Consider the following 12,191-nt stretch of genomic DNA (forward strand, 5'->3'; position numbering starts at 1 on the left):
TCCCGGCCCCTTTGTGCCGCCTGCCCCCGCACCCGGTGGTCTCCGCCTGGCCTCGCCCCGACCCTGCTTCGCTCGGCTCCGGCCGCCGACGCTGTCGCTGAGGGGGATCGGCGGGTCAGCCCGCCCTCGCCCTGCTGCGGGTCTTCTCCGCCTCTCTCCCCGCCCCGCCGCCGCTCTACCCCGCCTCGTCCCTCTGCCCCCGGTGCGGGCTACTCGCGGCCGCCTCCCCCGGCTGCCTGTGAGCCCGCCGTGCGCGCTGCCGCCCGGAGCTCCCCCGCCGTCGGGGATGGCGCGGCTGGCAGCGCCCGTGCGCGCCTAAGGCGTAGGGGCGAGCCCGCCGCCGCCGCGGGAGGAGGAGGAAAAGGAGGAGGAGGAGGAGGAGAGATGAAGCGCTTCCACCCTGGGGTCGCGCTGCTGCTCTCGCTGCTGTGGGAGGTGAGGTGGGCCGCGGGGGGAGCGCTGCCCTGCCCAGCGGCGCCTGCGGCAGCCCCGGGTTCACCCCGCGGGGGTCCACCATCGGTCGCGACCTGGAGCTGCGCGGCTGGCGAGGGGAGCTGCAGCCCGCAGCCAGCCGGGGGGCGTGCGCGGGAGGTGATTTATTTTGGGGTTAATGTCTTTGCCGGAACGGGCTTGGCTCCACAGCCAATGCGCGGTCAGGAGTGCGGGGGAGCTGCGGGGCCGGGCTGGGCGAGACCCGGCGCGGCCGCGGGTGCGGTGGTCACGGACGTTCGCGGCGGCCGGGCTCGCCGGGTGTCCGGGGTGTCACTGCTGGAGCAGAGGAAGATTATCCGCGGTGTGATGGAGCAGAGTAACACGGGACCTGTACGCAGGGGCACAGGCTGCTGGAAGCTGCCCGTCCGCAGCAGACTGACAGACTGTCCAGGGGACGCAAAGCCTGCGCCTGTCAGTAAGGGTTAGACTGAAGGTGCATCTCTTATCTTCATTATTCTCTTATTTTCATTTCGTGGGCAAAGTGTCCATTGCGAGGTAGGTAGGGGTGCGGCGGCATCAGTTCACGAGGACCCGTGGCGGCACCGTGCAGCGTGGTTAAACTTCTGGGAAAACCTGGGTAGAGCAGCTTTTGTAGTTCCAGCAACCAAAGAAACAGTGAATTAGGAGCTTGCATTAATTAGGGGAGGATTTGTGCCACGCAGTTCTGGAATCATGGAATAGTTTGGATTGCAAGACACCTTACAGATCGTCTAGTTTAAACCTCCCTCCCGTGGGCTGGGATGACACTGGATCAGGGGGTTGGGAAAGCTGCTCTTTTTTTTTTCAGCAGGCGGATGGGCAGATGTTTTCTGGGGGCGAGCTGTCTCTTGGTCTGTGGTTTAACCTCGGGGCTGGGGACGGGCAGGCGGGCAGCAGTGGCCCCCTGGGACAGAACCGTGCGGGCACGCTGCCATGTGCGGCTCCCGGTGGCAGGTTCGGCAGCGTGCTGGAGTCATCGCCGGGACACGTGAGGTGGCAGCGTGCCGGGGTGACTTCGGAAGCACCCGTGGGCTTGTCCTAGGCACATCTCTGCGTTCATAAAGCCCAGAGACAATGTAGCTGAAAGTGTCAGAGAGGTTGAGGAGCTGTACTGCCTCTGTGATAGAGCAGTTTAGACAGGAAATGAATTAATTTTTTTTTTAAAAACAGCATGCCCCCATACATGGAAACCAGAGTGCTGGCTGTGTAGTTACTGCTTTTGGTAATGGATATAATTCATGAAAATGATGTTTACTACATGTTTATGCCACCTACGTAGATGAATGATTTCTGGTGTTTTGCCCACTGTGCTATCCAGCAGCATCACATTAATACACTCAGATCAAAATCATCGCTTAATGTAAACTCTTTACAGGTTAGTGTAACTCTTTGCAGGTTAATCGATTTGCATCTCTTTTCCCTGGCTGTAAACCTGGCCTTGGTTCTAGTCCTCAATTGCTCTTGACTCCACAGCAGCTCTTCAGAAAGCAGGAGTAGCAAAATGTCGATTAAATGAAACAAACACCAACATTTCCCTGAGGGATTGTGTTCGTCTGAGACACTGAAAGGTTTCGCCCCTCCAGGATCTCTTTGATGAGATGTGTCTGCTCTCTTTGCGTGTATTCTGCTGAAAAAGATCATTCGTGCCTGAAAAAAGTAATTTGCATAAATCCTCATTGGATCTAGCCAGTGTTGCTGTTATTTAAGCTTTTGTACTGGTTTTAATTGTGGGTTTTTTCCCCCCTTTCTCCTTTAATCCTGAATGTTTGTTTTGCCATCTGGTTTTGTGGATTTTTTTTTTCTTTCTTGGAAGTTCTTACGTTGCCTCTTAAAATGAGATGACTGTGTAAATAAGGCTGTATTCTACATGCCCAGAAACAGAGTGCTGGGCATTTAAATAACTTAATCAGAGACATCTGGTTGTTTTGAAGGTTTTTGGTGCATGAAACTTTGCTGTCTTCTGCACAAAGTTCTGTACTGGATATTATCTGAAATAACACTGTTGCAATTCTTTTAAATCTGTTGCAGCTTCAACATGATCTTAGTTATTATTGAACAGAGCATGAGCTGAGAAATAAGGTTTTCATTCATCATTTTGCAAAAGGCTCTGACTATTACCCAGGTACTGTGGGGAGGAACCCATTTAGCCTGTCAGAGCACCACTAGTTTACTGGTTCTAGCTAGGTTTTTCTTGGGTAGATTACCCAAAATACTTGGTGTAAAATGTTTGTGTATTGCAAAACCGCTATTTCTGGTTATATCGATGAAAGGAACGAACTTCTTCACCATTAAGTATACATCAAGTACATGGTGGGTGTGAGTTTGGATGTGGGGAGTGTGTGTGTTGGTGGCTTTCAGACTGAAGCCTAGACAGTAGCTGGCTGTGGCAGTGTCCCACGAGGAAGTGAGGGTTTGCCTGATGTGAAGGCAGAAGATGCAGAAGAGGGGCTTGAGGGGCAGGGGAAGGAGCTTCCATGTGCTGGTGGGTGGTTTCATGAAGGTGACTAAAGGCATCACCATTGAAGCAGGATTTACACATAAGAAATTGCTGGTTCTTGGTGCTAAAATGCCTCTCCTTGTTCTAGACGAGCTTGAGAGGTACTAATTACAGAAAAACCAAGGGCACTGTGGTGGTGGGAGAGGGAAATTAATTTTGAGTTTTCTTGTGTGACGAGGGTTTTCTCACTGCAACCACAAAGACCATGGTGGAAGAAAAATCTCAACCCTCAGGACTCAGAAAGCTCTGCTCTGAGAAGACATTATGAGGGGAGAAAAGCTAAAGATGTAATGTGTTTTGCTCATGACTTAATTGCAGTTGAACAGTTTAGCAAGTAAGGTAAAATGAGGTGGACAATTTGACAGGTAATTTTGGTTCTTGTAGGAAGAAAGGAAGGCTGTTGAATCTTTATCTGTCTTTTTCAAATTAATTTGGCTACTTGGAGATAGCCATGTGTTATTAACTGCAGTTGCTTGATATGCCCCTTTTCACCAGGAGCCTGAATTACGGGTATACCCACAGTACTGGGTTATATGATTTCTGCACTCACAAATAACCTGTAGTCTTGCTTGCTGGCTTGGCTTGTGGTTTTGTCAACAGGACTGTATTTTGTCTCAGTTGGCTCTCAGTTTTATAGGAAGATTTGAGGAGATCCTTGAAGTGATGACTTGTTTGGGGCATATATATCACGATTTTCTGCTTTTCTTTTATCAGTGATCCCAAAGGCTTTGGTTGTCTGAGCCTAAATGTGACTTTAATGAATAGTGATGTCTTTGGAATGGGGAAAAAGTAAAACTAAACAGGCTGTCTCCCCACCCCGTGATGAAACAAACTTATTTTCAGCCTAAATGAGGGCACCAGTGTCTCTGTGGGGCTTACTTCTCAGACCAAGTGCTTGCTTTCTCTCTCACAAGCTGTAGAAGTGCTGAATAGAGAAGAGCTCAGTAGCTGAAGCTCATCTCAAGGATGGGGAAGCTGAACAGAGCTGTTGCAGGCCAATAGAGGACCCTGTCTGTGCTGCAGCGGTAACAATGGTGTTTTATTGTTGCTGCTGCAACGAAGCTTGCTGGGTAGCCTCAACTTTCAAAACTGTCAAATAATTTCAGATGCCTAAACCTCTGATTTGCCCCTATATTGTATCCAGGAGAATCTAGTGATCAATAGAGTCCTCTTGTTAATTTGTCAGATGAAAGATACTACGCAAGAGTCAAGTGCCTTTTTTAAAAAGAACAAGAAAATGGACATGTCATAGGAACGGCAAAATGTGTTATCTTGAAAGAAAATTCAAGTACTCCCGACAGTCTGTCATACAAGATTTGTTTAAGTAAAAGCAAAGTTGGCTGGTACTCCTCAGTTGGTTAACTGCTGTGTTGAGCTTTTCAGTATTATTTTTGTAAGTGGGCTTCAACAGGAGAGATTTTATCAAATCAGAGAAACCAAAAATTTCTGTTCTTCCTGAAGAGGTTTGTTTCTAGTTTTAGTTTGATTGTTTGCATTTTGGTTTTCTTTTGTTTGGCCTTTTTTTTTTTTTTTTTTTTTTTTTTTTTTAATCCTTGTAGGAACAAGAATGTTAAGATGAGGAAAGCCACCAGTCTTAAAGAAAAAAGCTACACATTTTAATCATGGTAGCCACAGGTGGAGTTCAAGAATTTGTGAGGGTTATGGGGACCACTACATCCTCCCCTCTCCCCTGTTCCTGGGATATGTTTTCTATCCGTTAGTGGTCACATTTTCCTTTCTATAAAGTACTGTAAGAGTGTATGTACCCTTGAATGTACAAATGTGCATGCACACCAGTGTTGTTGTCTCTGTGATGTCCCTCTCTGTGGAATATGGATACTGCCCTGTTGATGTTTTAACTCTTGTTCTTTCAGTGGGGGTTGGGGGGAATAAGGGGAAAAATCTATCCTAAAAATCTGCTATGGAGTTGTTAGTGTAGATGTGGCCACTAACCCTCTCCAGCTTTTTTAGTTCTGGTTACATAACAGATTTAGCAGCTTAAACAATTTCTGGTGGGTTTTTTTCCTTACTGTCCTGCAGCTGGTTGCAGAGGAGCTATTGCATTGCTGAGTGAAGGCAGGAAAGAGATTTCTTACGATTTATAGTTTGGAAATCTAACTGGTGCTGGCAAGCCTTCCCTGCCTCTTGACAGCAGCGAGATGGGCTGTGATTGCCAGGCGGGAGGACTGAGCTCGCTCACTTTTCTCACTTTGCTCCTGCTGAGGAGGAGACAGATTCCTGTTGGTTGTGGGTAGGGAATGGGTGGCCGACTGCCATTTGCATCCTTTAAGAGGAGGTGCAAATGGGGTTTTTTGGGCTTGGTTGGTGTGGGTTTTTTTTTGTTTAAATTAGAAGAAGCACCTGTAAAATCTGTTTGTATTTTCTTATGACAGTCAGAAATATTTAGCACTTTCCGTTATGCTTTCTTCATAAAAGGGAAGTTGTCTGACTCTTTTTCCTTTTGCTACTTTCCACTCAGCTAATGCAGGTGGCTGGAAAGTTAAACTTAGGCAAAGCAAGCCCTTAGACTTCAGGTGCTCTTTTAAAATGGATTTAGCTAAAATCAGTTTTAAAAAGTGGTCAATTGAAACTCTTTGGTTTAATACAAATTCATTTTGGTTTTCTTCATTAAGAAGAGGCTTAGAAAAACTGCAATGAATGTGCCCATATAGAGGCTTGCTCTGGTCATCAGTGTAGGTTGAATTTACAGGCAGAAAGAGATTAATGCTTAAGCTTATGCTACAGAATTTAAAATAAAAAATATTTTAAATATTTAAAAATATATCTTGCTGGGGCAAGGTGGCTACAAATTTACTTCAAATTTGTTGTGATATAAAAGTAAAATCCATATGAAAAAAACATTACATAAAGCTAGCATATTTTACTTTTAATTTTTGACAACACTGTGTTGCTTTGAATGCTCAGCAATGCAGCTGAGTTTGTTTTGCTGAAGGTTTTGTTGAAATCCTGTTACAGTTTGTTATGGCAAATATAAACTCTTTGGACTAGCAAGAGGCAAAGCCTTTCTAAAAGCTTTTTTTTTGTTTGCTTGAATAATGTTTTTTGGGAGATTAATCTTAGGTCTGTCTGAAGTCTGGGGACATACCTGGGTTCTTGGGCATTAAATAGCTGCTTAAAGTCAAGGGAAAGCTAAGGTCTTAAAGAGTGGATATTATCACTTTCCTGATACCAGAACAGTAAGATATGAGATGAAATGCCATGCCTGGTATTTCAGAAGGGCATGAGAGGAGAGTCCGGGTTTTTTGAATGCTTTTTTCCTTTTTTTCCTTTTTGAGAACAATATATCTTGACAGGTTTCTCACATATTCAATGGAAGAGTTATCACTGCTGAGTTAAAAACGTCTTTCTTCAGAAGTGTGTCTTCCACTTCATGCTAAATAGGTGTTAGCTACACCTGTGTTTTAAATAGCTCAACTGAAAATCTCTTCCTTCTTTCTCAATGACTCATTTTTGGTCTGGTAAATTTTTTAAAGGAAAGGAACTAGCAAGAAGTGGTTCCTTATCTGTATCATCTGTATCTCATGCAGTGAAGGTGTGGGTTGTTGCTGGCAAGGGTGGTCTCTAATCCCTGGTTTGCCAGCTCCTGCAGCTCTCGTGACCGTGAGACCACTAAAGGATCATATCAACCCACTGATGCCGTGAATGACTAAGCCACAAAAAAGGGTCTGGGGGAAAAAAGAGAGAGGGAATCATTTTACATTGGTTCAGCAGAGGTTTGTGCTGTGGTATAGCATCATGAAACTTGCTGCAAGGGAGGAGAGAGAGTGTAGGGCTTGGAGCAGGACTGCTTGTTATGGTAGCACACTTCTTGTTTCAATACATTAGGTATCTCCTAATGGGAATCATAAAATCCTTTTGGTTGGAAAAGACCTTTAAGGTCATTGAGTCCAATGGTAAATTTAACACAGCCACATCCACTGGTAAATTGTGTCCCTGGATGATGCTGCATTTGTACTGGAATGGAAGGCAATAATGGAAACCTTTTATGTGCTCTGCTAGAAGGGGAAACTAGCAGAGTATGATTTTTTTTTTTTTTTTTTTTTTTTTTTCCTGAAAGATGCCATTAGATACTACTCTGGAAAAATTAGTCATATCATTTTCCCAAATCACCTGCCATGTGTCTCTCCACAGCAGTTGTTCCCAACCAGGAGCTGATGGCCTCCCCAGTCTTTCCCATCTGTGGGGTAGGAGAGGGTCATGGGTGGACACTGTACTTCTGGGGAAGGTCCAGCATCAGTTGCAACATGGGAGGGACTGTTGTCCTCAAGTCCAGCCAAGGGTAACTACAGACACAGCACTCCACTTCTGCACCCTTTGCTCCACCTCTTTCATTTGGAGGTCTAAAAAAAATTCCAAAACCTTGGCCTTTCATTGAAAGTGACTGTGAAGTGATCTGGGCCTTAGTTTCGAAGTTCAGAGGAACTTTCCAGAGGAGTGGGAAGTGCCCGTTTGTGAAGGCTGATGGAGTAGGGTGATGGGAGTGTACCTAGACTCCAGTCCTGGCTGCGCACGAGCCCTCAATAAGCAGCTCTCTGTTTCCGGCTGAGTAAGAAAGATGCTGTGCCAGCTGGCTTGGTCTCCCACCTCTGACATTGATAGGCATCAGGCACCTAAAGAGCTGGCAATAGTTTTGAGGATGGATCCTTCCTTCCAAGGTCTTCCAAGGTGCTGCTGGAATAAGATGTGAGGGCTGTGGATTCCAGGAATGTAGCCAATACCTCTAAAGATTTGTCCTTCTAAGGTAGTTACATTTTATGTTTTCTTATGCCTTTCTAGTTACATGCATTCCAGTTTGTTTGGATCTTCCCTGGGAGTATGAAGAAGTGGAGATCCCTGAAATGAAATTAGTATGAGAGGAACATGAGGATGTGGGAAGGTGGCAGGGATCTCACTGACAGCAGACTGAAGACCATGGGTAGCACGTGTTATACTTGATGTGAGAGGAGCGTTTTGTTGTGCATGTTTATCTTTTTGGGCCTCAGTCAGTGGCACATCCAGAGGGTTAGGTTGTCAGTAAATTAGGAGCTCTGTCAGGAAACATATACTAGCAAAGAAAAATAAAATCAATGAATGTAGTAGCAAAGACGGGCTTCTTTTGTGTTGCTGCAAACTTGGGGTGTTTTGGCAGGCACAGTTGTGTCTTGCTGCATGCATGTCTGATGGCTGTGGGTAGACCAACAAAATTCTTCTGTGTGTCCTGGTCAGAATCTGCTTTTCTCCCTTTCTGGACAGGAGGTGCTCCTTGTCTAACTAGAAAAGGCCAGGTGTTTATACCTTGCTGCTTTTATACCACACAGTCTCTTTAGTGTCAACACAGGAGATTGATATCCAAATGTGCAGCACTGTTTAGGCATGGTAATATGATAACAGACAGTGTAAGGGTCTGTACCTGGGGAATTGCTCAGGTGTTGCTTAGTGTTTTGTTTCTCCCAATTTTATTAAATCTCTTCATTGAAGTGGATAGAAAACCTGCTAACTTAGTAAATTCTTTTCTGCTTTCCTCATTATAGCTGTAAATGTAAATTATATCTGTAGATGTGGTGTTTCTCAGTCTGGGTGGTGGGTGACTGTAAGTGCTTCAGCTTTTGATGCAAAAACCAGGCAAGGATGAGTCAAACAAGTGTTTTCTTTCATTTCTGCTCCTCAGGGAGGAAAAATGCATTGCTCATCGTTACAGATAATTCTCTCAATACTGGTGCAAGTGAGATCCAGAAATTTGCTGCTGGCTCTCTGACACTGTGAGTTCCCAGCTCAGGGCCTTATTTCCCTGCTGCAATCAGAGCCAGGGGTTTAACCTATTACAGGAAGGATAATGGGTGTAAAAGCCCACCTTCAGTTGTTCAAGTGCCATTAAGTTTGGCAGAATCTCAGTCCAAAAGAGAGGACACATGATCTCTGAACATGCTGCTTTCAAATGGTCAGACAATTGTCTAGCCTAAAAAAAACAAGCTGGGGGGAGGATGGGGGCATAAGAAGTTTTAAATCTACTTTTTTGGGGTCTGCTTTTCTTTTTCAGGCTGACATAAGATGCTCCTGTCTTGATTGCTGTCTTGCCTATCCTGAGCATATATCAGTAATAATAACCATGACTTTCAATGTTTTGGGCAGCAATGGTGCAGAGGATGCCTGCTGATCCTGAACTATCAAGTGGCGCTGCCATGATGGGCCCCACCATGTGCAGTGGGGTTTTGCATCAGAGACCCCAGTTCTGCTCTGATCTGCTTCTTGACTAAAGCAATTCACATCTCTTGGCTGTGATACAGAAATACTAATAGCATATGGGATTAGGTTTAAACTCTTCAGAACTGGGTCATCCTGTAGTTTGAGATAGTGTAAGATAACATTAGGCTGCTTCATTTTTTTTTCTGTAGCTAAATGATAGTGGTCTCTGTTCCTAAACTTGTGTGCGTCCCTGCATAAAGTATGTTACAGTGCTACACTAAGGCTGCATATGTTTGCCTGCATATTTTTTAGGATGACCTGTATTTCTAGGGAAGATAGGGAGCAGGGGAGGTATAAGTGCCTAATAATAGCCAGATACTACAAGTTGCATAATGTTGAGGAAAACCTGAGGCATTTTGGGGCTTTCGCATAATGCCGGCACCATGCAACCAGCTGAGCTTAGTGCTGAACTTGTAGCATGGTGATAGAAAAATGTTTCAGAATCTGCAGGTGATCTGTAGATCTTGGAGTTCTGTTTTCTGAAATCCAGGTCTTAGATTTGTTTTTTCATGTGCTGGGGATAATACTTCTGATGCTGACTCCTTAAAGCCCATGGTGAGTATTAGCAAGTTGGGTCTCACTATGCCCTGTATTTGGCAATCGTCTGGATAGGTGTCTGCAGTGTTCCTAGAAGGCATTGGGTGGGATCCTGAAAATGTTATAGGAGACACATTTGAATATGCCCAAAACCTGGCTGGTGAAACTTCCTGGCATGGCTATGCTGACCCACACTGCCAGCTCTGTGTGCATGTATGCCTGTCACAAGGCATACATCCTGTGGGCACACATTTAGGTTGCAGCTTCACCTGGTTTTCCTTGTGGACAAAAGCCATGGGGCACAGCTGTGGCACAGAGCCAGGGGGATTTGGATTAAGCTTGTTTTAATTCTGTAGTAATCTTGACTTCCTATTTTTATTAAAGCCCTAATCCTGGGCTCCATCTAAAGGCCTTTAAAAGTCAATGGAGACATCCCACTCGCTTCCAGTGTGTGCTGGGACAGGCTGCCTGGAGGGTGCTGGGTGCCTTTGGTTTAGCTGTCTCAACCAGCCTGAGGTGCAGGTGACCTTTGCTTTGTGCAGCTTCTGGAGCCCTATGGGCAGGGATGGTGGTGTCTTCCCCGGGCTGAAGGCACACACACTGAAAAATTTGGTTGCCTTGAAGCAGCTCATGCTGTCACTCCTCTGTGCACCTGCACTATGCAGGACTATGTCCACCCACGGAGCGGCTGGTGTAGCTCTCCTTGAGGAAGCAGCTACTTCAGCCAGCCACGGTCACTGTCCATGTTGCATAAGGAGAAAAGCATCGTAGTGATTATATAAAAGAGATTATGTAACTGGGTAATTTGGTAATCGCCTCTCTGGCGAATGCTAAGAATAGCTTGTGAATATGCATTTATTTCTGTGATAGCCATCCACAGTGATGAAGTGCTGGAAAAAGTGGGTGCTGGGCAGTGGCACAGGGTGAAATACTTGTGCCTGCTGTGTGTGTGTTTGCAGAGACTTTGCAGCTCTGTGCTGCTGTGGTGAGGCACATCAGCTGCTGGTCCCCCTGCCCCACATTGTGGTGTGACCTGCTCCACAGGTGCAGTGAAGGTATCCAACTGCTTTTGATAAACCTGTGCCACCTGCCTGTGGCATCTGTACGAGGCTGTGCAATGCATAGGCAGAACAGATGATGGAGGAAGGAACACATGTTGCTTCTCCATGAATTTGGGCCATTTTCTCTTTCTCTTGCTTCCCAGAGCTATCTGTTTTTCATGCTGAAGTTGCCAGTACCTCATCCCCCCACCCCAGCCTGAGAAGTGTCTGGGAGGTGCTGGACAATTTCCAGGATCCTGGTGAGGAGCAAGAAGGCTCATTGCCTGCTTTGAGAGAACTGAGAAGACCATGTGTGCTTCAGCCCCACTCTTACTTGCATCTCTGTTCATGGGTTTATTCCTCTCTTGCAGAAGGGAAAGTGACTCATTAAAAAAAAAAATCAGATGCTGCCAAAGTCAGTGAGAGCTCTCTGATGCTAATTGAAGTCAAAGGAGAAGCTGTGCAGGAGATGGGTGCTGCTCCTTGTAGTCTCTTAGTCCTGAGAAGGCTATGCAAGGGTGAGCTTGGGAGAAGGCAGGAAGCTGGATGAAAGGCTGTGGCAGGAGTGGAAGCGAGCCAAAGAAACTCTCTTAGTGCCAGTGATTCATTTGGTAACATCAGTCCTCCTCAGGCTCCAAAAATGTTCGTGCAGTTTTCACATCAGCTTCTGGAGTCTGGGTGGCTGCTGGCTTTTTGTTGTGAGTTTGGGGTTCTTTTTAAGTTTTCTTTTGTGTGGTTTCAATTTGCCTTCCCATTCACTGTCCTGAAGGTACAGTTTGCCAGCTTTTCCCATTGCTACAGCTACATCTTCTCTACCTTGAATTGCTTTTCCAGCTCCTCATCTCTTGCTGCCTGAAGCTCAAGCTCTTTAACCTTATCTTCAAGCTGCCACATAATCCTCTCTCCACCTACGGCTCTGACCTGGTTTCCTTCTCCTCCTTCCAGACTTGCTCTGGACTGTTGTTCCACCCTTCTTGGCTTAGGATGGCTTTCTTCTCTCTTTTCTGCATTATTGATTTCATTATTTGCAATAGTTTCCAGTTCCCTGGCTGCTGTGTTCCTGTTCTTTTTTTAATTTTTTTTTCCTGTGCTTTCCTCTTTTATTTCTTTTCTAGGCTTTCTTCAGTTCCATCTAAGATTCAGCCCTGGCATAACCACTTCCCACATGGGTTTTGCCTCTCCTGTCATTTCTTTACTTATTCTACTTGCAGAAGGAAAGGCTGTACCATCTGCCCTTCAAAGTGCCTGATAAATCCATTTCCCATGTATTGCAGTTAGGTGTTGGATGCAGATTTTTAAAAAATAATTTAGAATCCTTTTCCGTGGAAAGAAATACAGATTTTCATCCTGTCCCTTTTGCCTGAATGTCTGTTTCCTAGCATGTTTTTTCTCATTTTTGTATG

The 12,191-nt window shown here is 45.6% G+C and overlaps 1 protein-coding gene across 1 annotated transcript in view; it reads left to right on the plus strand.

Annotated features, from left to right (window-relative positions):
• The first annotated feature begins 14 nt into the window (after positions 1 to 14).
• VOPP1 (VOPP1 WW domain binding protein) overlaps positions 15 to 12,191 on the plus strand; it is a 62,992-nt gene continuing 50,815 nt past the window's right edge. The window contains exon 1 of the mRNA XM_041425214.1: positions 15 to 435. Coding sequence (XP_041281148.1) covers positions 385 to 435 — 51 coding nt within the window. The 5' untranslated portion in view covers positions 15 to 384. The remainder of the gene's footprint in view (positions 436 to 12,191) is intronic.

The sequence above is a fragment of the Onychostruthus taczanowskii genome, unplaced genomic scaffold (assembly GCF_017590055.1).
Source record: "Onychostruthus taczanowskii isolate IOZ18803 unplaced genomic scaffold, ASM1759005v1 scaffold88, whole genome shotgun sequence".
NCBI lineage: Eukaryota > Metazoa > Chordata > Aves > Passeriformes > Passeridae > Onychostruthus > Onychostruthus taczanowskii.